The sequence below is a fragment of the Opisthorchis viverrini genome, assembly GCF_000715545.1.
Source record: "Opisthorchis viverrini unplaced genomic scaffold opera_v5_448, whole genome shotgun sequence".
Lineage (NCBI taxonomy): Eukaryota > Metazoa > Platyhelminthes > Trematoda > Opisthorchiida > Opisthorchiidae > Opisthorchis > Opisthorchis viverrini.
Genome location: NW_008752106.1, coordinates 275954 through 301850, shown reverse-complemented (window position 1 = coordinate 301850; position 25897 = coordinate 275954). Strand labels below are relative to the sequence as shown.

The 25897-nt window shown below is 44.1% G+C and overlaps 1 protein-coding gene across 1 annotated transcript in view; it reads left to right on the top strand.

Moving 5' to 3' along the window:
* T265_15345 (hypothetical protein) overlaps positions 1-25897 on the top strand; it is a gene marked incomplete at both ends in the record, with an annotated part of 90174 nt that overhangs the window by 35630 nt on the left and 28647 nt on the right. The window contains 8 exons of the mRNA XM_009177672.1: positions 3552-3755; positions 5409-5526; positions 7390-7684; positions 8288-8548; positions 9065-9296; positions 12798-12904; positions 16923-17113; positions 24340-24477. Of these exons, the coding sequence (XP_009175936.1) occupies positions 3552-3755; positions 5409-5526; positions 7390-7684; positions 8288-8548; positions 9065-9296; positions 12798-12904; positions 16923-17113; positions 24340-24477 (1546 nt within the window). The remainder of the gene's footprint in view (positions 1-3551; positions 3756-5408; positions 5527-7389; positions 7685-8287; positions 8549-9064; positions 9297-12797; positions 12905-16922; positions 17114-24339; positions 24478-25897) is intronic.

Sequence of the window (25897 nt, the reverse complement as noted above, 5' to 3'; positions counted from 1 at the left end):
GGTTTCGCCCTTCCCCTTTGGGCTCATCAGGTAAGCGCAGTCCCCGAGTTCCCTTCAACCTTATGTTCTCGTGAAAACCAAACTGATTTGCAAGTGAGTGTATTTCTCGAATACTGTTAACATCCTTTTTAAATGGCTGACTGACTGTCTGTGATTGGATGCATTCAGCAGCCGTCAGAACTTGCCAGAAAATGAATCAATACAGCAAAAAAACGTAGCAAATATGGCGACACTTACTTCGACTATGTCATTCACTGTTATTCAAACCTGTTAACGCTTCCAATGTGTACATTACTTCCACCAAAAACGACCAACCCTCCAGAATGGTCCATATCCAGAATTCCTATCGGGCCACCTCCCGAATCCCACGGGAGGTGGAATGATTCTAGTCAATGAAAATGCAAATACTGACCGTACAGTGGGTACTATCCATCTGAAGCGCGTTCATCGGGCTTGACTTAAAATCATGAAAGACGTCTACAAAAGTATACCGATACAGTCACGAAGTTTATTTTGGCACTGTGATCTACTGCGACGTGTGGTTGATTCGGTCATAATATCAAGTTTAGTAGGTGAACTAAATAGGCCTTCATTTGCGGATGCCCCGATAGGCTTCGTTTAAGGAATGGTTAAAGGTATCTATCATTTTGGACGCGGGTTTTTTCGTGCTTCATGAGAAAACAAAGGTGGCGATCAAAGTTGATTGTTAACTCATGAAATCCACAGTTATCATGAGTCTACTCAGATTCACTTAGTAAGCAATGTCCGTTGGAACCTGGGACAAACCCATACTTCTCACCCCTGAAACAGGTGGAATTCCAGCGAATGAATTCCATGTCACCGGAAGAGAACATGCTCATACACCCAGCCATAAGTATTACTAAGCTACCAATATTTTTAAATAAATCACGCACTTGTGCACTCACTAATCAGCCATAGTCGATGGATACGTTACGGTGAACCAAGGAATCGGTACCGAGTCATTAATTGGCAAAATCAATAATACAAATCTCATGAACTTCTACGGTAATCTGTGATCTCGACTTCCGGGTCAAGGGTTGAAATCAGCAAATTTGTTGAGTTACCCTTAGACAAGACAGGTACACTCGTCCTTCAGCCGTGACGTTCACTTCTCCCCTGAAAGAGGACTTCTTGAATGAAAGGCTTGTGTGCCCTGTGAAATTTCTCCCTTTCTGAACAGATTACTTAGATTTGGTAAGCGACGAGGGACTATTGATCGATATAGCACCCTGCAAGTGGATTCTGTCTATGCTGACTAACCCGGAATCACCAGACACTCGTTTTGCTCATGTGGGCGTCGTCAGTAGTGTGAAACCCCCAGACAGTTTCGAGTCTGCGGGTAATCTGTTGATCACGTTGTATAGAAGTAACACACTACCCATAAGGTTGCTGAAAATTTCCAATCGAAGAGTTACACACTATATTGCGATATCTCGAATATCGTAGCAAGCGGGACACGAGACGGTCTAACGCAGCACATATAGTTCAAGAGGATATCACAAACGAAGGATCCAGCTAGGATTCATGTGAGTCAGTCGTGGAAATAAAACTGATTTGCAAAAGAGTGTAGTTGTCCTAATCAAACTGTTTCGAAGTTCGGTTTGCTTCAGTGAATGTGACATCGACCTTGCACCACAAACGAATGCGGAGTGAATGTTCATCCGCATGCTTTTGGATTTCCTTAAGCCTTATAAAACTCTACGGTGATTGGCCGACAGCCAACTCTGATGCCTGATTTTACCAATCAGATGGCTCAGAAACAGAGCGAATTGTTAGAGCAGCAGACTCATGTCACGTTAATGGAGAGGTCATCACAATGTCCATGGTCGAATTGTTAAAATTGTGTGAAAAACATGCATGTTGGTAACAGTACACTTAGTGAGTAGCGTTGACCATCCGTTAACCATCAAAGTTCGCTTCGTAGAGCCAGTTAAAAGTAGTGTGTGCCCAAACTCCACTAAGGAGGCAGCTTTTGGGTTCTCTGAGTTGGAACTTTCCTTATAGAGGACTACCACGACTGGATCCCACCGGTGGTCCAAGCTGGAGGAACTGTTAGTTTCAAAAAATGCAGCGTGTCTGTCACGAACTGCATTCACTTATAAAACGATGGCTCGCTCGCAAGATCAATCACTAGCACTTTACAAACAGCAACAGTTTATCCGTTGTTACACAAAGTATAAAAATTCATGGTCATACTGTGCATGTGGTGAACTTCGTTCTCTCATTCTGCCACACAGTGAAGCCCTCTTTTTCAGGATAATATAAACTAATTAATTTGCAAATAAATATACTTCATTGTTTGCGTACAACTTGGTGTTCAAGTAGAACATAAGGTTGCCTGGAACTCTGGGACTGCTCCTATGTGATGAATTCCAAGAACGCTAAGAACGGCTCCACGGCTGTTGAAAAGTTTTCGTAAACCTCATAAATAGTGTGTTCCCTCATGGTATAAATGCACTTTACCTTTCCAATACACCCTTCTTTCCCTATAGGATGGNAAAGGACCCTGCTACGAAATTTGCAAGTGCCCTCCACAGTATACAGGCACGTCGTGCGAAAGTTGTGCATTTGGTTACCGCCGCGATCCACCTGACGGTCTGCCCACAGATCGTTGTGTAGCCTGCACATGTAACAATCATTCTACTGTATGCCATCCTGAAACTGGTAAGCCAGTAACCGTATACACTCCTCTTCATAATCATTTGGACTTAAAGAGATTAGGAGCCGGTGTTCTAAACTGACCTCAGAACCAGGGCTAGCCATTATCCGTTTGTTTTATGATTCTTGTCAAGGAAGATTTTGGACACCGGTCCTCATCGCTATCGACTTTAAGCAGTCTGCACACCATATCCACGCCAGCTGTATGTTCAGGTCAACTTGATAGCGAGTGTTTCACATCCGGTGTTTATATGACGTGGCGTCCCGGTCGAAACAAACTACACAGTATAAACAATACAAACAATAAAGTGGTGCGATTGTTTTCATGGCCACCTGCCAGTTCAGTTCACCATGCTAACTTCAATGTCCAGATCCGAACGCTTGGCCTGTGCCAACCCGCTTTTTCTCACGGCCAATTACGGACTTTATTTGTGTAGTTCAATCTTGGCTACTAGAAAGATAGCAGTAGCTAAAGTATAATAATTTCATAGTGTCATAGCCCATTGGCCTCACAGCGGCAGAGCAAGCAAAGTTGCGACAGAAAAAATATTCCTCTGGAGGACCTCCCTCATTGTGGTCGTGAGCTATCGTGCCCTCGGTCAGGTGATAATGTCTGACGTAACTAGTGAAAAATATGCGGGACATCTGTGTAAACAGCATCCAGCGAATAGAGCTCATGGATGATCGAACGAACATCTAGCGTATTTTGAAGCTTTCCTTTGGTATGCTTCCAGCGTTTGGTGTACTTATCTCTTCAAACAGCTTTCTTCATGTCATTAATTTACTCTAACCATATTTATGAGTGTTCTCCGACCTCGGGTTAAGTCATACATATAGATTCACCGACTTTTATTATTTCTTTCGTACGACAGGTCAGTGTGAATGTCAGGACAACACAGGGGGGTTGTTTTGCGATCGATGTGCTGACGGGTACTACGGCAGTGCGTTCGCACCCATTGGTTCGGCCGACGCCTGCAAGCCTTGTCCGTGCCCGAGCGGAACAAAGTGTGAACAAGTACATTGGCCTGACCAAACTATAAAGGTAGTCTGTACAGACTGTCCGGATAACAGAGCAGGTCAGTGTATAGAATTACTGCACTGAATTTTAATGGCGGTATATTCATGCTGCAACTTAGTCAGAGCTCAGCAATTTGCATGAGTTCTGCCATGCATGAGACAACCCTACTACCTGTTTTCCCGAATCTTTCTATGATCCCTTTTTCCTGCTCATTCTGAATAGGTAGAAAGAAGCTGAGGATTCAAGTAGAACCGTCTGCTCCACCCAACTTTCTCTGTTCACGAAATCGAATTCTCCCAGGATGTCCGCTTATCGATATTCAGCGCGCAGGAAATTCGTCACTAGAGGACCCAGTCAATATATGTGGCCACGTGCTTTAGATCCCGTGACTGAAGGATGGGCTGCGCTATATCCTGTCTAAATGCCAGCTAATCTCACTGTTAATCAGCAGCCCATGGCCAAACAGCAAAGTGCTTAAACTATTAGCCAGGAGGTTTTCGGTTTGACTCCCTGAATTTCCGCGAGATATGTAGTGTTGATGCTTCCCTAAAACAGCTGCACAGTGCTTTTCACATTTTACTCATAGATTGGCTTCACTTACTAACAAGCCATCTTTCCGACACAATATGAGCACTGGGAAATGAAAAACTGAGGTTCAGTTATGGATATCCTTGGGATCTTAAGGAACGGCACGAATAACCAGGATGCAGTAAATGAATAACTACCTTAATTTCTAGCCCCAAGATGCTTCACTGGATTTCCGGTTGTTTCGATGCTTTCTGCTACTGACTGCAGAATGCCATAGAGCGGAGTCAAAACGCACAAATCGGACACGTCCGGACACATGAGAATGCAGAAGCGTGATATGGGCCAATAGAAAAATCAACCAATCGTGTGAAAGGAGTCCAACCATCTGCTGTGACTAGTTGTCCAATCATGAACGAATGATGACACGTGGATTGACTGATCGATCGAAGGAACAACCAAATCAACATGAACAGTGTTTAGAAGCAAACTCGGAAAATCACACAAGTCGGCGTTCATGCAGGTTATCTCCTAGCACCAATGTAGGTATCCGAAGTTGGTCCATTGCAACCAGTTACGGAGATCCGGTTAGGTTGTACGTAAAAGGGTCCAAACATGCGGTCGGCGTTAGAAGGGTTGGAGTTTTCAGTCGCATCATACAGAATGCCCCGTACAGTACCTCGAAGCAAAAGCAGTGAATGGAAGAGGATAAGAGTCACGCAGTATTTTCATGTTTCAGTGAATTTGGGTTTCATCTAACACAATCACCGCTTCGTGTTGTTTTAGCAGGAGAACTAGAGCGACAGTAGTTGATCAGGTGCTTTTTGGCCTCCTCGCCAAGCTGTTGCGTCCGAACAGTGACAAAACATTTGCAGACCATTCATACAGAATGCCCCGTACAGTACCTCGAAGCAAAAGCAGTGAATGGAAGAGGATAAGAGTCACGCAGTATTTTCATGTTTCAGTGAATTTGGGTTTCATCTAACACAATCACCGCTTCGTGTTGTTTTTAGCAGGAAACTAGAGCGACAGTAGTTGATCAGGTGCTTTTTGGCCTCCTCGCCAAGCTGTTGCGTCCGAACAGTGACAAAACATTTGCAGACCATGTCCAGTATTCCGACACACCACCAAATCCAGTGCCTTGTTAATTCATCGTTTATTCCTTCCATTATACCCTTTTTGTCAGGTGTCCGATGCGAACGGTGCGCGGAAAACTACTACGGCGACCCATCGAAAGGGATTCCCTGTAAACCCTGTGACTGTTCGGGTAATGTGGATCCCCGAGAATTCGGCAACTGTGACGGGTAAATTTGTGAGACTGCTTCATACCATATAAGTTCTTAACAAACAGCTGTTTTCCCGTTGTTCTAAGTTGATACCAACGGAGCTGTTGATTTCAATGGCTATAATTGAAGGATAACATCGCCTAGTCCGAGCTTTGCAATAAAACTGATCAGCCATTTCGGTTCAGCTGCGATATTTTGGAATGAATAATGGTCTGTATTCCCCGAGTGAGTATTTATTCATTAATATACCGACAAAATTATTGGATATACGCGTCGGTATGAATAAGCCTATACAAAGGGTTCAAAACCACCCGGTTCTTGTGAATGAATCAGGTACGTTTTCTATCTGGATGCCAGATACTACGTGTCAACAGTTTGACGTGAGTTGTGACGCTGTCACCTACTGAGATGGCTGTCGATTTCTCACACAAAACGTCTAAAGTTAGCATGCAGTTCGTATCTTTCGTGTGCCGCCTCTGATATTTTGCCCTTCCGTTTCTGCATACGAGTAGGCTTTCATGGAAGGTGGAATATGTGTATTCTTCCTCACGCTGTTGATCAGCGGGATATGTTGGACGTGGCAACTCGCTGACAGAATACGCGAGCATCGCTCTTACCAAAACACGGAAAATTAGTGCAATGTATTCCGAGCCTTGCAAGAAATCTGATCAGCCATTTCGTTTCAGCCGCGATATTTTGGAAAGAGTAATGGTCTGTATTCCCCGAGTGAGTATTTATTCATTAATATACCGACAAAATTATTGGATATACGCGTCGGTATGAATAAGCCTATACAAAGGGTTCAAAACCACCCGGTTCTTGTGAATGAATCAGGTACGTTTTCTATCTGGATGCCAGATACTACGTGTCAACAGTTTGACGTGAGTTGTGACGCTGTCACCTACTGAGATGGCTGTCGATTTCTCACACAAAACGTCTAAAGTTAGCATGCAGTTCGTATCTTTCGTGTGCCGCCTCTGATATTTTGCCCTTCCGTTTCTGCATACGAGTAGGCTTTCATGGAAGGTGGAATATGTGTATTCTTCCTCACGCTGTTGATCAGCGGGATATGTTGGACGTGGCAACTCGCTGACAGAATACGCGAGCATCGCTCTTACCAAAACACGTTTCAGCCAAAGGCTAAGTCGCGTCCCACATGATCGGCATCGGTCACATGACCAATCCGAACAAGTCCACTCACTTCATCCAAGAGGCTCCGAGTCGACTGCTAGTTTCGCTCCAACAGCCACAGCCGAAGCAGTCGCAATAAGTTTACAAAACCCGGGACTGTGCTGTCAAAAACGATTCGCACGAGCACTGCGTCTGCCTTCGCCGAGTGACACGAATTAATCGACCCAGTCGCTCAACGGTAGTCTATGATTCGCACGAGCACTGCGTCTCCCTTCGCTGAGTGACACGAATCAATCGACCCAGTCTCTCAACGGTAGTCTAGACTGTTTCAAAATATACACTTGGATGCGAAATGTGGTGCGCTCGATTGTGTCCCCATGTTTCCTGATTCACTACACAATTTTAGCTGCTTATTTGATTTTAACTATTAAATACATACTAACCCTTTGACGAGATCCCGAAAACATTGACGTACTTCACTCTGTTCTGTTTCGTGGAACCCTTATCTGACTAGCCAGCTTATTATCTTTGTACGCTTCCAGTTGTCCCATGCCAGATCTTCAATGCCTGAACATCCGGTTCTCATGGCGAAATGGCAGACGAGCTGAGATTCATTCAACTGTACAAAAACACCAGTATTGTGCAAGATTGTTCTAATATTGTCCGTTTGGCCATCTATCCATTGCGCATAACCTGTACGAACTCCACTAAACCTGACTGACGTGTCCCCTTTCGATTTCCTTTCCACAGAATTACAGGCGAATGTCTTAAATGCATATTTGGAACAACTGGTAAACACTGTGAAAAGTGTCTTCCCGGCTACCGGCGTAATTTCAAACCAGGCACGGAGACCGGAGAAGCTTTGGTGCCCGCACGTGGCTGTAGTCCTTGTCACTGCAATCCAGTCGGCACACTGGCAAGCTACGGCCAAAGTGGGATTGGAGTCTGTAATCCAGAGACTGGCCAGTGTCCATGCAAGCCTGGTGTCGGGGGACTTCGATGTGACAAATGCTATCCGGGCTTCTACGGATTTCGTACCGGCGAGGTAGACAATACGACCATTTTCACACTACATAGCTAGGTTGTTGAACTTCGGGTTGAGTGCACTTGGTCTGATTGGAAAAAACCAGACCAAAGAGTTGAGAACAGATTTCAAACCAAACGTACAAGTTTTTCAGACAGCTAAATTTTGCAAGAGTTTACCAGTCTTTAACAAAGCAGTTCAAAATGCCGCAAAGTTTCAGCTAACTCTAAATAACAGCTTGTCGGACAGTGTGAAATTTAACATAGCAACATTTCTAAGGTTGTTTCGGTAAGACCAGCTTCAACAGGCCTCAATATCTCCGCTGTTCTTGTGCGAGAACTCGCTTACTAGTCCGCTTTGTACGCGCCTTCTCGTAGTTCGCTTATAGAAGCCGCGCCAATTAAAGCAGTCCCCATCTATGAGGTTCTTCTAACCACATTCAACTTTTTAATGGAGAATTTGCTCAGTTTCTCAGATTCCCCCACCGCAAACAACATTGTCAAGTCAATTGTGTAGAAACTTATGGGCCTTAGAACTGTCCAAGTCAACTCATCTGAAGATTGTACTACGAGCAACAACCAGTCAAGTGTAGCGAAACATTTCTACTGTCTGTTTCCATATCAGGGTTGCAAACCATGTGACTGCGACTCAATCGGTGCGATTGGTGAAGCTTGTGATGACCACACAGGTAGCTGCTCTTGCCGACCTTACGTGACCGGACGTCAGTGTGATCAATGTCTACCTGGCTACTTCAATCTAACCAGCACTCATGGTTGTATGGCTTGTAACTGTCATCCGTATGGTGCTGAGGACCGTCAATGTGACAAGACTGGTCAGTGTAAATGCAAACCGTTTGCAGTTGGAAAAAAGTGTGATCAATGTCAGGTGAGTAAAATTCATCCTTTTGACCTTTATCGGATTATTACTAAACAAAGCCTTGAGTAGTTTGTGGAATCGCAACAAAAGACAAGATTCACTCAAGGTTACAGCGCCGTTGTGCACTTGTTTGACACGTATGCTGGCCCAGCGAAATACGGTGTTGCGGAGAGAGCGGGTATGTGTGAAGCTCTCAACAAAACTCCGGTATTATACTTAGTTTTGGGTTGTTTAAGCAGTCCTCGTTCTGTCTTAAAGTCATTATTCGGTTTAGTTTAGGAGTCTCGTCCTTGCTCCCCTCCTATTCACCAACGTGATTAGTCGTAAAATGGAAAAATAATGAGCGTTTTAAGGAGATATTCAAATCTTCGATCACCCTGTGTGTATCCGAGCCTCAAACAAGCCTCAACCAATAGAATGGAAGTTTTCCCCACTAGAACCAGTTTTTCCATTTCAAACTCGCCATAAGCGTTTTTTTCCCAAAGCGTCGTTGAATTCATAAAAAAATCACTAATCTACTTGCAGGAAAACCACTACAATCTAGAAGTGGGTTGTCTGCCATGTCCAGCATGCTACAATCTGGTTCAGGCACGCGTCTCGAAATTGTGGGGAATGCTCGAGTCCGTATTTGGTCCTTTACGTCCTGACTCAAAGCCCGGTGTTCAAATTTCTCCTGATGATAAAGATCTCTATGCTGAAATGAAGAAGCTCAACGAAACCATTGTTTCACTCTATCGTGATGTTCTTCAAATCGGAGGTAAACTTACTGTTCCATGCTTTTTTCTCGCACTGAAATCTAAGCTACTGAGTGAATGTTAGTAGATAGTTTTCTGCATATTTATGAAACTAACTGCCAGCGGATTTCACCCCTATTATTTTCCTCAGCTTGTCAATTACCATTTATGTTTGACAGACACACAGTTTGAAACGTAGGTGAGGTGACCCAATCGCAAACAAGCAAACTAATCATTAGTCTCAAGTTAAAATGAACGTTAGCATGAACGTGACCAGATTGGAAGTTACACGAATTCTAGTGTTTTGCAGTCCTGTGAGGATCACATAACGCATACGCATACGTGCCTCGAGGAAATACAGATTTTGTACCCCACTGAACGTTATCTATATATCGGGAGAATACGATGCTTCGTGGAAAAGGGAATTCAGCGCCGCAAGAAGTTAATTTCACTGGCACTCGACGGGTAGGCCTACAAAGATCGCTGCTTTCGACACCACTCGGTTACCGGTTTCTGGCTGCCTGCACTGAACTACCCACCTATCGGCCGTTTTTCACAGTTTGGGGGATTTGACAGTTTACTCGTTATAGGAGATATCGGCGGACGACCAGTCAAGACTTGAGAGTGAATCGCTGGATCAGCAAATGCCGCAATAACAACCGGTCCGTCAGGAACTTTAGAACGTAGAGAAACTCAGTAAGAAAAACACTCGTCAAATAATTGAAGCTTGCAGAGGCTGTGTTTATTTATTCAAGAAGCAACAACAACAAACGGTAATTTTCCAGGATGGAAACAGGAGACGTTTGTGCTCTTTTAGGCGAAATATTCAGGGAAGCTAGAGACTAGGTAGAATATACCAAGCTGTTCACCATGTCACGATGAAGATTTTTTGACTGAATCAGAAATAGCCTGGGACAATATCGATTTGTTGTTGTTAAATTCCTCATAAATGGACACAACTTTTTGGACCGGGTTTTGAGTAACAACTCTTGGATCCCGACCAAGGTAGTGCTACACTTATGCTACACTTATGAAGTAAGTGCAAAGACAGAGCACTGGGATAATGCATGAAGAAAAAAGCATAAGGAATCCGGTGGACCTCCGAAGCGTCGTGCACACTAATTGCCTTCTGGGTGAAAGTCGGGACGGCGGGAACGTGTTTCCTCCGCAGTATAGCTGCTACACGTGTTCTATAGTTGTTTGTGGACATGTATTGGTTGGCTGACTTCCTGCCCCCTGAGCGCGCACGGGTTGACTGTGTCTTCCTATATATAGGAAGGTCTGATGTGTGTATAATACATAGAATCGTTCCGATGCGTACAAGACGGGAACTGACTTGCTTTCGGTCAGGGTTGCGAGTGGGACAGGGTTTGTCACGTGATTTGTGTGCTTGCGGAGCAGGCGTGATCCAGTGAACATGTATGCACTGGACAAATTAAGTGAAGTTGGTTGAGGGAACAATGAAATGTCCGTTACGTGTACGCAGTTAGTCCCCGGAACAAGTGAACTCAAGTTATCGGTCGGTGATGAGAATAGGTCTATTCCAGAGATGTACAACAATTCAATTGCTCTGTACTTCGACAAAATGCAACAAATTGAAATTTGGCTGGTGATCTGGAACGATGTAATTAGTGCATCAGTAAGCAGAACACGAATTGCATCACTGCATTTGAACTTATGAAGTGTGTGTTCAACTTTTTACAGGATTAGTGGCTGATGACAGTGAACACTCTACACTAGATCGTGCATCAGTTACCTTAAGATTTCCAAATAGTGTGGTTTTCATTGACTGAAATAAAACGTCGTTTCAAATCATCCAGATTTGGTCGGGTTTCCAGATTACCCTATATCCCGTTGAACCAATTTCGGTAAAAATTCAATAAAACAAATTGCCATTAAAAATTCAATAAACCACATTGTCCATAACATTGTCCATTTGACATTATAGTTCCGATTGTCGCTTCCGAAACCCCAAGAGTTCTTTTCACTTTTTCGGTATAAATCAGAGTGCATCAATCAATAAGGAAATTCACGTCGGGACAATAGTCACGTGACTGTTAACGATTTGTTGACACAAACGGGATTAGCGACCAGTTGAAACACGACTGGCCACGCCCCTTATTAGCAGGCCTGCGGGACGGACACATTGCTCTTTTTTTTACTTTAAGGAATGCATCCACATTGCGCTGTAGCGAGTTTTGGAAGTAGTGAAGATTTGACATTAGAAACGATGACTTGCCGAGAAATCGAAAGACGCACACGGCAAGACTCGTGCTAGTTCTCTACATCGTTGTGTAACTTGAAAAAATCTCCTTCAGGTGAGGACAAAACACTCCCCTGGATCACTCATTTGCAAACTAATTCGGTTTTTCGAGAGACTCACCTGGAACCCAGTTGAATCTCTCGTTTGCGATCTTTCCAGAAAACTGAATGTGCTGCACCAGGCCGCCTCATGTTTCAGTTGCTAAAATATTCCATATATCGCGATACATCTATATTTGTAATGCACTACACATATGGTTGCTGAAACTTCGTCGACAGCCCAATCTAATTTGGTTTTTTCGCGTGACTCACCTGGAACTCAGCTGAATCACTCGTTTGTGATGTTTCCCTGATTGTTTCCCTTGAATCATTTAGTTAAGTCAACTAATAAATGAACTAATTCATTCAGAGGATTGAGGAATCTGTGTAATGTTGAACAGGTATCCAAGCGCAAAAACAGACAAACGTGCTGTTCCAGTGTGTGTTCACCGTATCCTATGCCAGAAATAGAAACTGCTAAATGAACGTTTACGTCGAAACGCAATAAGTCAAGGCTGAGCAGTGACATCACGTGGTTTTATTCCACCCTTTGTGTCACCCGGTAGTTAGGTTATCTGTTTCAGTGGAAACTTCTGTACTATTTAGAGTGTATCTGTTTTATAAGAGCATTCACCTTTGGAATTAGTTAGGCACACATAATGTTGCTATCAGCAGAGGAGGGTGGCGATATGACTCAAGGGGCTAGAGCACGAATTTGGGGGACACATAATGCTGCTATCAGCAGAGGAGGATGGCGATATGACTCAAGGGGTTAGAGCACGAATTTACTGACCAGGAGGTCCGTGGTTCAAACCTGACCTCTGCTTCTCGACTTACCCTGTCTAGTCTTGGGAAACTTGGCAGTATCCCAGCCCTCGTGCTTCCTTCGGGTAACATGGCGGCTAGGCACCGGAAGGGTGTTACAGCTGAACGATCAGCAGTCTTTTGTGATCGGTCAAGGTATTCGATTGAACGTTTTTAATCGGCAATCAAGTGACCAACGATCCAAGCGGTCTTAATGAAACTATCGCAGTCACTTGATTACGTTTCCTAAACTCTTACCTCAAAATACTTGGAGTTCGTGGAAACAGAAAGTTATGAGGGTCCCCAAGTTCAAGACTGTTTCACAGAGGCACGCAATTCTTCTGACAGACTTTCAGTGCTTCTTTTCATAAGTATCTCTCAACTTCGTATTTAACGCTTACTTTTTCTTTCATTTCCAGCTACGACATCAGTTGTCGATTCGGACCAACTTACGAAAACCGTGGAGGGACTGGCTCAGGAAGTGGACAAAGTCCGGAAAGATATGGACGAAGTTGTAACCAAATCAGTACGTATTTGCACGTGCGGATGAAAATTCCCCTTTTCGGGATTGACGTTGTTACATGCACTTCTTGCGTAGGTACCCTTCAACCCGGAGGGAGCATGATGGATAACCCTGCTGGATCCCGGAAAGTAGCAGCTGGAAATCGAAGAGTGGATTTTCTGATCACTGAACTCAATTACTAACTGTTTAGCTATGTCCAACTAAATGTTCAAGGGTGTAACAAAGAAATGTGTCTATTCCAAGGGGAATAGACCGAATAACAAAAGTTGACTGAAGCGGCATTGCAAGACGGTTTTTTTAGCACGAACAGGAAGATATTTACAAACTATTAGAAGAACCAGCTGCGAATGTAGTTGGACTACACAACAGTACCGATGGAATAACCATTTTTGTTGAGACATTTAATTGGTTGCTCTTCACTTGCCTTTGACCGATTAATTCTATTTTTAGGATCACTTGGCCCACTCGGGACCTTCCACGTGAGCTCTATAAGCAGCCCGTTTTGGGCTGCACACGACAGGCCCGTAGGTGTGTTCAGTAGATCAGCTGATTTGCACGTTCATTGGCTTTCTGGTTTGACTAAGCGCATCGGGCTATCAAGCGGCTATCCAGACTCGATTTCACGGTATTAAGAAGGCATTAAGAAACCTGTGGTCCACAACACAAACTAACCAGAGTCTAAATCAACGCTTCCAATAGGTCCCTTCTTCAAAAAAGTTTCAGATAATAAGTCATTGTCACGTACGTCTTGCGTACTTGTACTCGACATTCACTCAACAGCGTGTGGTCTTTTAAAATAAGGAAGACTTCCGAGCTCACTCGAGGAATGGCCTGTTTGCCCGATTGCATCTGAAAGTGGAGGGAATGGACATACTTATCGATCGATGTGATCCAAATGATCAGTGTAGATCGACCTAATTCTTTTCCTCATAAAACATTCCAAGGAATCGGTTTGAGTCAAAACGGAAGCGAAGTTCCTAATACACGACTCATAAGGTTGCTGAAAACTCTTCGACAACCCACGACCGGTTTCTCCCTCCTTGGGGCTCATCAGGTAGACGCAGTATCCGAGCTCCCGTCAATCTTATCTTCTACTTGAAACCAAAGCCCGGTTCCATCAAAGGTGTCTGGAAATACAGTAGGTGTGATGTCTCAAGAGCCATGAAGCCGAACTGCAATGCTCACTTGTTAGAACGACTTATGTTTTCGGGTCCATGGAATAGGTTTCAAGATAAGAGCATTGATTTCAATGGTCCTAATGATGATCGATTTGGTTTATTGACTGGGTAACTCACTGTTAGGGGAGGTAGAGTTTGTAGCCTACCGAATTTGATTGGACCAGCTCTGTAAATATTTCAGTAGTATCGATCAACGGTAGGGCTAATGTGTTCAGTACTGCATGGCCGCAGAATTTTCAAGGACAAATTCACCCTTCGTCCGACACTTCTGAGTTACAATAATTCAACGTGCCTTATATTTCTCTAGTTGTGAAATTCGCCGCTCCTGTGCGGTTAGATTACAGTCCCACTTTGAAAGCATAAAAGTGGCGGATTTCTGAAGCATTTCGCTGCCTAAAACTGTAAATTGTATATCTATGTGATATGCCTAGTGTAAGATCCGGGCGGTTATGGATCTCACAAGACGATTGCGGCTATTAGATTATACGCAGTTTGTAGCCAATAGTCAATAGGAGCATACAGACGTGGGGCAGCAGACGATATACTGAGGACTGACAGGAACTGGTTCTACAGACAAACGGATTGGTAAGCATAATGAATTAAGCAAACGTACAATCAATAATGACGCAGTCAGCAGGAGTGGAAAATTTTCACTGGCGCAGTACGGATTTATATGGGGGGAAGTCTGACAGGGACTGTCTTTCGGTCGGCTGCGCGACGCGGCAGCTCGTTTCACGTGGCAAGTCAGATAACGCGGTTTCGTCCGCTTAAAACAAATCTCGGCAAAGGATGTCTGGCAGGTGTGGTGAATGGGCAGCACAAAATAGTAGGCCGCTCCGTGGACGGGCAAAAAAATACTGACATCAATTACTGAGGAATAAGCAGACCTTAAGTAGGGACGAAACAGGGGAAAAACGGGCAGAGACGAAACAAACGGCGTCATAATAAACAGGTCTAATTCACGTTGCTTATGAGTAGTCAGATAACACGGAAAATTACCGCTAGTTGCCGTAGATTCGCAAGGAGAATCAGCACCTTGTAAACCAGCTGTTTCTCTGTCAGCTGAAGATGACGTGAAGTGAAATTTCTCCGCTGCATCAGTCGTCAACACAGAAAAAGCTACATCTCACTTTTTCAGTTTTAGTGCATTCATTTTGCTCCTTGGCCGTTCGCCTGTTCAGGGGACCAGGTTGCTGAAATTTTCGCCAGCGTTCCAGAATGTCTCTGTGTGTGCTGTGAAAGTGCCTTGTGTCCTTGTTCGTGGATATATATGATTTTTTAAGAGTTTCTAACAACAGGGGAATTGCTAACGCGGTGTCCCATTCGCTCGCTGCTTACCGGTGATTTTTAAGTCCGTGCTGTGTTTTCAAATTCACCTCACTTCCATGCTAACAGTCGCCCTCCTGTCCTGGTGTAGTTACTCTGGTCAGTCCACACCAAAGAGGAAACACTGGACATGAGTTCCGCTCCTAATAGAGCTTACCAGTAATGTATATCCTTGATCGTCCCGGAATTGGAACTACATATCGATGGACTGTTGTCGTTCCTAGTGTCTTTCCATCCCCTATTTTGTTAACGCTGGTTGGATGGCTTCTTTTCGAGTGGGTCGAATACTAGATGAAGAACATGTCTTGAGGGATTCGTTTTTTACAAGAATAAATTTATATCAGACTTTACTTACCAAACTGGAATAAGTGTGAGACCATGAGTCACCCGTCCTCTTCAGCTAATTCATCCAACAGGACAGCCACACTCCATCATCCAGTGTTAGGTAACCGAATGCTGTTTTGATATCCGCTTGCGTGCCCGACTTCCGGTCAGACATCTGTGTGCATTCGCGGTAATTTTAAGCCCTAGAAGAGACTCGTTAATCACACACTGTTGTCATTGTTAGTGAAAAACACCGGAAGATCCAGCTTGCGTATTAGGGGACTGTCGTGATTGTTAATGACCATTTGGGCAACTTGAACGCCTTCCAGTCTATGGCTTTGCTACTTTTAGTTTTACATTTTTGTGTGGTGAATTTCTTCTGGGACTAAAGGGATATCTGGTCGTCAACTGGGAAAAATCCCCTGATCCCGGTGGCTTATCTGCACAGAAAAACATGCCAAAATTGAGTATAATCTCTTTTATACGGCTTCTTATGGTCGAAGCCCCAAGAGCAAGCTGTCAAAGGAAGTGCAATCCACGGTCCGCTAGTTCTGGAACGGCCTCGATTGCAAAATCCGTAATTCTTATATCTTGAGATATCACTTGCTGGAGGAGCAACAGTATGCTCTGTGACGTGAACCAGTGCATAAGTGAGCTGTCCTGGTCGAATTGTATTCATTTTTCGGTTAAATGCCCTTATTATAAATGATAGGTGAAATCGGACACATTGATGAATTGGCTCTTATTTCCCCCTGGATTTTTCTTACTCATTTACGAATAAGTAGCTTAATTTTTAAGCACTGGAAATTCCTTCCGGTTGCAACCCGCCAATATTTTTGTGCTGCTAGGGGCCGATTAGATCAAAGTATCAGTAGTCGATAGCCTGATAAGTGGATCCAAAGTTCAGCTTCCTAACTCCATTGGCCTAGCTTGTGTGTTCTTTTATTTTGGTTCAGCCCACGCTTGGTGTTCTTTAGGATCCAGACACCCATGAACAGTACTAGTTTGGACGAAACATGTTGCTTTTCTAGAATATGTCACTTCTGTTTTATGATTACCAGTGCAATCACATGGCTTGGAAATTATCGAATCTCCCGTTGGGATTACGGTATTCTTTAGTAAATACCCGACTACTAACCAGTAGTCAGATTTCCACTTGAATCTTACGTTGCATCCCATTCAACTTTTTTTAGTACGCCTGCTCTGAGACTGAGCTGGATGCCGGGTTGGAGAAGCTTCGCAAGGAAGTAAACACGCGTCTTCCATCGCTATTGGATAATGAAGTGGTCAATGTTTTGAATAAATTAAGACAGAGTGCTGAGTCAGCCCTTAACGATCCAGTGTTGACATCGGAAGCCCGAATGGCGACTGCAACTGCCGAAAAGTTAGTATCAAATATTTGACAGCAATTATTCAAATTAGCTTCCTTAAAGTACAATCGCCTCACGCCTTACGCAACTAAGAGTTTTTGTACTTTATGAAGGTGTTACATTTTGTGTCTGCCACTTTATAAATGGTTGTGTCTATGTTTAAGTCTTCCCGCTTAGTAGAATGCGCGATTTCACCTAGTCACGAAATCACAGCTATCGCAGAACCACAGAAACTGTTTGATATTGAAAGAGCTGTCTGTGCGTTTTCTTTCTTTATGCACCGCGAATTCAATCTGCACACTCTGAATTAATTTTGGCCCAAACTCCTGACGCTTTATCTTTATTCAGTACTTTTTGGAACAGACCGGTTTCGTTGTTACAATTGAGTCGCGGATATTTGGTATGACAGCACCAGAAATTTCGTCCTGTCTTCAGACCGTAAAGTGTATCATTGAAAACGGCCAGTCCATGCGGAAAATTTAAGCAACACTGTTACATCCTTTTTGAAAATTGTCGACAGTAGATGAACCACGAACAACTCTGAAAATTCGAGGGATAAAAGTGGGGATATTAGCATTCGATCACGGGCGGAAAATTTAAGCAACACTGTTACAATCCTTTTTGAAATTGTCGAAAGTAGATGAACCACGAACAACTCTGAAAATTCGAGGGATAAAAGTGGGGATATTAGCATTCGATCACGGGTGGCTGGTTCCAGGCTGAACTCCTATAATTTTGACCCCAGCTTGAATCAGCAGTCAACTTTTACAGAGTTATTAAACTCACATGGCAACTGAAACGAACATAACCTAAGGAATGGAGATGTTCTACAGTTTCATTAACCTCCGACCAAACTGTTTCCCAGTAACTTTATATTAGTTCAGCAGTGTTTCATGTCACCGTTTTCGGTGAACTGAAGGACCTCCATTTAAGAAAGGAAACTACTCACAAGGTTGCTGAAAGCTATTCGACAGTCCACGACCGGTTTCGCCTCTCTTGTGGCTCATGAGGTAGGCGCAGTCCTGGAGTTTCCGTCAACCGTATGTTCTACTTGAACCCAAATTGGACTGTTTTTGAGAAATGCACTCATTTGCAAGCCAATTTGGTTTTCACGAGAGACTCAACCGAATCTCTCCTTTATGGTATTCTACAACTGAGTGTGCTGCACACAGGCCACTTCATTATCCAGTTGGCACGATACTCGAGAACAGGGGACTGCGCCTACCTGATGAGCCCCAAGAAGGGCTAAACCGGTCGTGGGCTGTCGAAGAGTTTCCAGCAACCTTGTGAGTAGTTTCCTTTGTGAAAATATAATGCGGTATCTCGAATATCGTGCCAAATGAAACATGAGGCGGCCTGTGTGCAGCACATACAGTTGTAGAATATCATAAACGAGAGATTCGATTGAGTCCCTCGTGAAAACCAAATTGACTTTCAAATGAGTGTATTTCTGGAAGACTTCCATTTTACTTTTAAAGGACAGAGATATCTTATTTCCCATGATATGTTATGATAGCTATGTTATTATAGCTAGCTAGCCAATCTGTTTATTTCCCTTGTTCGAAACATGACTCTGATGTGTGACGAAGTGAAGGCGTTCACGATGGTATCACTCAAGCACAACTTCCTACCAGTGAAAAGAAGAAGGCATTCGCTGCGGAGTCATTTATTAGAGAAACACCAACTGCCCAGTTACAGACTATTGAACCGGGAAGCAAAACTCCCATTTGCATTTAAAAAAACTGGACATCCATCTTGAACTTTCCTGGATATTCACTGACTCCAATCATTCATTGCTCAAATCCAAGCAAATGTTACAAAGCGATTTCACAAGTTCCGTAACAGATCTCCCCTTTTCAAGAGACGCAAAGCAAAATTCCAAGAACAACACATACTACTCGCATGCCTTCCCATCAGTAATATCACCTGTTTCACCAGTATTCTAGGCGGTGTGTGTGTGTGTGACGAGGGCCTCCCAAAATAGTTGCCCTAACTTTAACCATGATGTCGTTGTTGTTGAAGACAAAGATGGTCTTTGTAAGACGTTTATTTTTTTCTCGCATGTGGTTAGACATTACCCTACCAACTTCAGGGTTAAGGTATCACTAGTATTTCTTCGTGAGGTCACGAAAAGACCACATACTGCGACTGTTCCCCCGTTCCATTTAAGTGGGCTTTTGCTCGGGAGACACTGATTTACTCTTCTTCTTCTTCTTCTCAGAAGATAGATTTCTGTCTCTCACTTGATAACTATTCCCAACATCCCTTAGTGCCTGATACAACAGTGTCGTTTGAGTAATTCAGATCTCACCATTCCCGATAAAACGCGTACCAGTCGCTTGAACATCAATCCTCTGTTGATCGCCTAACTTTCCTCTAGACTCATTCAAACTTAAAAAAACAGCATGAAACGAAAAACGCGTGATTTACTGCCGTTTGATGCGCGTCCCTCCCGTAAACCGCATTCACGTGTCCTAACCGGTCTGTCTCAAGGCCAGGCGTGCGCCCAACGTGCCTAAAACATCCGATCATCATCGCCTTACGCACTCGTCCCCACACCTCTACTGCGCAACCATGATTCCGGCATACTGGAGCAGTGGAGCGGCAACCGACAAAACAACCGATCAATAGGCAGTGGCTGGAAAGCGGGTTGCCGCCTAACTACAGCATGCCATGCCATGCCATACCACGCATACACACACACACACACACGTGAATCTTGACGGTAGGGTTCGATCAACGACAACCACTTGGTCACCCTAACCTAGCCTGCCTGACTAACTGCTGTAGCTAGGCCAATCTTGGCATAATTGTTTGCGCGCGCGCTCGCGGAATTCCACTTATTGGACGTGAGCAACTACCAGGCACGGCGGTCTCGGAGGGTACGGTCGTGTTGCTCTGCAGCAGTAAACAACACACGCCGGCTCCTATCAGCACTAGGTACTACTCCAATCTATGATTTTCACGTGCGATGTCTTTTATACGCACATCTACACTAGACCTGACTGATGTTTGAATTTGCATACACACATGAGCACGCACAACAGCGCTTGCCCAGAGTGCTCGTCCGCAAGTCATCGGCCTTTCTGAAAGTGGTCTCCACATACACAACTATCTTAGCACTAGCTCATCCACACAGACGGACAGAAGGTTCAAACGGCGTTCAAGAGGGATCATCAAATGAACCGAACCAGAAGAACTAGACCCTAGGCTGGACCCAAACACATGTAGGTTTCCCCATCGGCCCAAAACTTGTTCAACCACTCTAACACACTAAAATCCCTCGGCCGACACCCAACAGAGATTTAGCTCTCCGTCCGCCTTAAATCTCGATCAAACTCGGAACCTAGTCACTTGGCCTGACGAAGCTTTTGTGTCAAAAGCGAAACGTTGCCCAGCAATAAATCTACCGACTGTCACCAAACTTTTTTGGAAACGATGGTTTCCACTTTCTTCCTCGCGGTCTTGTGGTGCTCGTGTTCGATCAATGATCCACAAACTAGGTCACTGATGATGTCATCGGTCGATCGATACCCATAAGGTCCGCGAGCTACGGTGCCAAAGTGTGGGAGACGGCTAGTTTACTGGTAGCTGTCCATGAGCGATGTTCAAGGCTGGCCGTCCCTTGCTGTTTCGGGTCTATTTCAACCCGAGTGGAAGAAATTTCGCCATTCCCATCTCAGTTTGCGTTGCAGCTGAGTATCGAATTTCCATCTCAAATGAAAGATTATCTAGTGTGTTTATGTTTGAGTACAGCTCACTCTGCCCTACATTCAAACTACCAATACTTCACCNATACCTCACCCAAATTGGAAGAATTTTAATTAGTCATTTGGGGTTTATCTGCTCGTTGAGCACCACTCAGGGGAGAAAAAGATAGGCATCTGAAAGCTGTGGTCACTTAAGTCCAAATTTAAACCAGGGTGGACCAGAAAATTAGTTATTTAGATCAGGAAACAGTTTGCTCCTTGTCTACGTCCTAAAGACACAACCATCACAGAAAAATAAGTTGGACTGCTTCTATACACCCTCGAAACTGTCACAACTGGCTCATTTTACTGCTGTGTACATCTCTTCACGGATCTATACTCCTCTGAACACATTTGAATCCATCTTGTTTAACCACTTTCAGAGTACCCTTCTGAGTTCGACGTAGCACCCCTGTTAGTCGGCAGGAATGGTACATTGGGCAATACACGCACCAACTGTATGTCCCTCGGTCGTGAAACTTCAATTTTTCCGGCTCTGGTGTCAAGGCTATCCTATCCAGTGTACACAGAGACTCAGATAACTGTCGCATGGTACCGCTTTACTTCAAATTTACCGCTTTACCGAAATTCTACTTGCCATCAGGGGTTCCGATCAAATCTACCAATCCACAGTCATCTTTCTTCAGCTCATCCCGACCGGTTATTAACTTACCAAATTTTAGTTGATATGATGAGTGATTCACAAGTTCTCGTACCCACTCAGTCGCTCCACTAAGACGATCCCGATTCTCCACTTCTCTTAGCATTTGTTGCACTGTAAATGTGGTTTACCATTCAAAGTGATCTTCACGATACACAGGGTATAAAGGGATTCACTTTTCTTAGAACTAGACAAACTGACTACCAGGTCGTTTTTGATTGATGTAGAAACCGCCTCTTGAGTTTGAAAAATTACGTTTCTTTGCAACAAGCAGTGCTATTTTTAAATGTGACATTTCAAGATTTATTTGCCCCAATGAGGTGTTGCCTTTCCTTCATAGATACCCATGTGTGCCAAGTTGTGGCTAGTTTTAATCTCAAATGGATAGTAAGTGCAAAATATGAATACGTCATTTGACGATGGCATTTATTTCCTTGATTGTATATTGTGAGGCCAAGGTAGGTGGCCATGGGTGCGCTCACCGAATTAGTGCGGTGATATCACCGGTGCTCGGCTCTGAATCAGTGAGGCCGAGAAAAATAGCTGAGATCATCCTGCCTATTGATTGGCAAGATAAAATGGGGTTGTCACGACCGATCGTACTCTTCGGCATCATTACAGACCGTCAACTGCACTCATGTGATTATCCTACACAGAACGTTGACAAGTGGTTTCAAAGGGATCATACGCGCAAGGAGATGTTGATCCCTAACTTACCGTCGACTTTGAGCTGGCTGGTTCGCACACACCTCTGTTCTCCTTCAAGTCGAAAGCGACTCAATGGAAGAAGAAGGATTCTTACTGCAGAGTTTGCACTGCCTCATCTCGCACTGCTTTTGAAAAGATGTCTGTTGATAGATCATGTAATTCCACTGCTACTTGACAAACTTTCCGTATCGATTGTTGTATCGATGCTTGGAGTAAGTTCACTGACCCTTAGTAACACTCTTGTGAGGGGAAGAAGACAATCTGAATCTGGCCTGATCTGACTGGCCTATATTGCATATAAGTTGGGCTGACAGCTTGTGACATGGACACGGTCAGTGCTGCCTTGTGAGTGAATGTCACTCAACCAAACAAACAATGGATCAATAGCGGAAAGCACACCAGAGGTTAATCAATAAAATGTGAACATCTGATCGACAGGATTGTTGTGCTGGCACGAGTAGTCTTGACTGTCGCCGCAGTCGTAGAATTCGGTCGCGATCGTTTTCAAATCGCGTGTCCACAACAAATCAAAAATCCGGAATTCGCTGCATTTAACGTCCACACCAAAGTTTGCAAGCACAGGACTCGAGCTTCGCTCATCAACAGTGCATATCCATACTGGGATTTGAGCTTTGCACATCTGACATGCGAGGCGGGCGTGTTACCACTACTCCATTAGCGTACACTGGAGGCACCTGAATTTTCACCTCAAAACAGGCGTGTTCACCTTGAGTGATGTGAGTGGTAGGCCCCATGGCTCGAACGACAACCCAGAAATATACCTTAAATTTGTAGATCGCCTGGCCCGCCTGTCAGGACTTCCCAGCCAGGTAGCGCCACGGACGCTTGAAACTTGCTGGACCACTTTGGATTAGTTGTGGGTGCTTAATTCCAAAAAAACGCCAGCCACTTTGTGTACCTGACACTTTGAAATGTTCAGAATATTAAAGCGCATTATTCGAACTCGTTACTACCAAACCCAGCATGTCCATTTAGGGTGGACTGGTTTCTAGGCCGGTCCATACACCGAAACAATGATCAAAGCCGCATATTTTCCGAATGTCATCCAGCACGAGTTGCTTAAAACGGAAAAGGTCGACCAACTGAAGTTGCAAATCATCGATGTTTGGTCCCTGGTTTCCATCAGAGGGCATGGCTTTCCAAGTTAACGGTTCACAATGAATATAGCTAAAAAGCAATACATAAGTGATCTGGCCTGTTGTGAGTGTACTTAGCCGCATAAGCGGTATGATTCATTCTGATCTAGAGAGATTGCTTGTGTTTTGCCCAGGTGTGAGATATCCGACAAATTACCACATTTTCTATCTGGCGCACATTACAGAAGAGCTGAAACAAAACGGCCAAAGAAATAAACACAAAAACCGGCGACTACAACCAGGAAATGAGAATGGAGAACCACAGAAAACCCTCGTAATGAGGGCTATGTAGCTCCCACACATGTACTGACATCTTGAAAACAAGGATGTTGAATAGATATCAGCGTAGCCCACTGGGGTTGGCCAGTGTGAGGCCCACTAAATTTAGCCCACGAGCGTTTTACAGAGGATTTCTCCCCACCCCCTATGAAAATGACAACTTACCTGGCTAAAAGACGACCCAGTTCCAGCTGTTTCATTTTTCATGGCGATGTGAGAAGAGTTGGTAGACTTCATTTGGGTTTTTGAGCTCTCAGAGGAGCCACTATTTGCTGAAAAACCGAGAATTACTGTCCAGCTGTTTCGCATCGACAGTGCGCATCTCATGAAACTCGAACCCGCGACCTTCTGACCACCTGACCGTTTGGCCACGAGTGGCTGATCAGCAATGTGATTGGCTCTCACTTAGACAAGACATAGTGCACCTCGTCCCTTATTCATAGAAAACACATCAACTGGCCACGTTTTAATTGTCAACCTTGAAATACTATCCTTTGGGAAAGAGTAGAACAATGTTTCAATCGTGTTTCTGGTAAGGACAGAAGCAAAAACTCTGTCCAGCTCTTGTTGTCTTCCGAACTTACAGCCCCTTTCTAAATTTGATTGAAGAGTTGGATTTGTTCATCGTTCCCAGGAGTATGTATGGCTTCATCACCCCATTTGGTGACGCTTTTTCCTCATTTCAGACTGAAGAAACATAGCGACCGTCTACACCAGACCGCTCAACAATACGGAGAGCGAGTGATCAACGCTACCGAAAGGATAACTGAAGCGGAGAGAGCCATAAAGGAATCAAAGAACATGGTTCTGAGCAACAAACAAAAGTTGGTTTTCCCATAACTTCCTGTTCACTATTGAAAACGATCTGTAAAGACGTCTACGGTCTTTTTCCCCATCGTACCTTTGCTCTGCATTATCCGTTCCGAGTTGTACGGAACGATAACTTGGCGGTTTGTTACCTCACAGCCCCAAAAGCTGCAGACTCTTGCGTTCTTAGAGGTATTGCTCCTCTGAAGATTCAGTACGTTAACATAACTAGAATCGAAATTTTTCAGCCTAAGTGAATCAAAACATGTTACTTCTTCATCAAGCTACGAAGTTCGTGTCGCTAGACAGTATTCGGTACCTGATAAGCTCTTAACATCAGATTTCCTCATTTAACTAATGGTTTATAATCGTGAAGCGCGTTCATCTGTTAAGTGGACCATTTTGTTGCCTAACTTCCGATTAGTGGCCACGATCTCTCCTAATTTTGGAGCGTCAGGTGCGGGAAGCTCATTCAATGAATCAATTAACTTCTAGGTGATTTGTCCCACTGTTGTTTTCACCTTGGTTTGGACAGTTGGCAATCTCTCAACGTGGACATATGTATTTCAAAAGTGAACTACTTTCGTCTATTCAGCGACCACATTTACATATCGGATGAACCTCCAATAAACCTCATTTTGTCTAGATGTCGGTGGTTGTGGAATTTGTAAAATTGAAGTTCACCGCACTTTCGTTCGATTGGTAATTCTCGTGTCCTGGCACAATTCTTCTCGTGAGTCAAAATCAAAAGGGAGAAGTACTGAACTTGAGTTTCGCTCTCATTAGAGCTCATCAATAGTGCATGTCCTTGGCGTTGTTGGGGATTCAACTCCGGTCACGAAGTGGGCACGATACTGGTACTCCAGTGGCGTGAGATGGTTGCGCCTGGATGTTCATGCCTGAACAAATGAACGTGCTCAAGCTTGACCGATGTGCTTGATCTACCCGACACCTCAAACAACAATCCAAGCGCGTTCTAGGATAGGCTCTACTGATCAGCTCTGCTAAGAGTCAAAGTCGAGTTCATTGCTTCATCTCCTTTGGTGTGGACAGAAGAAGAATTTCAGAGGACAGTCATGTGAACATTTCTTTGTCTTTGCTGCGTGCCAACCCACAGAACAATTGCAGCGAGGCCAGAAATAGGGTCTTCCAAGCAGGCATCCTGACAGAATGCAACCCTCCTATCGGTGCAGGTTATCCTTGAGGTCCTGGACAAGGAAGTGCTCACTTCTTATTATTTCAATAAATTAGATTTGATCACTGTAGTTCTTGTGGTGTAATATTTGTTACATAAGCTTAAAGTTGTTTCCTTCAGTGATGTATGCGGATGTTTCATCATGGAGATTGTTATATCTGCTGATTCGTCAATCTGTGGTATCTGCTGCTGACCCGCTCCAGTGCCTAACGCTGGAGAAAAAAGACTCACAGAAGGGAACA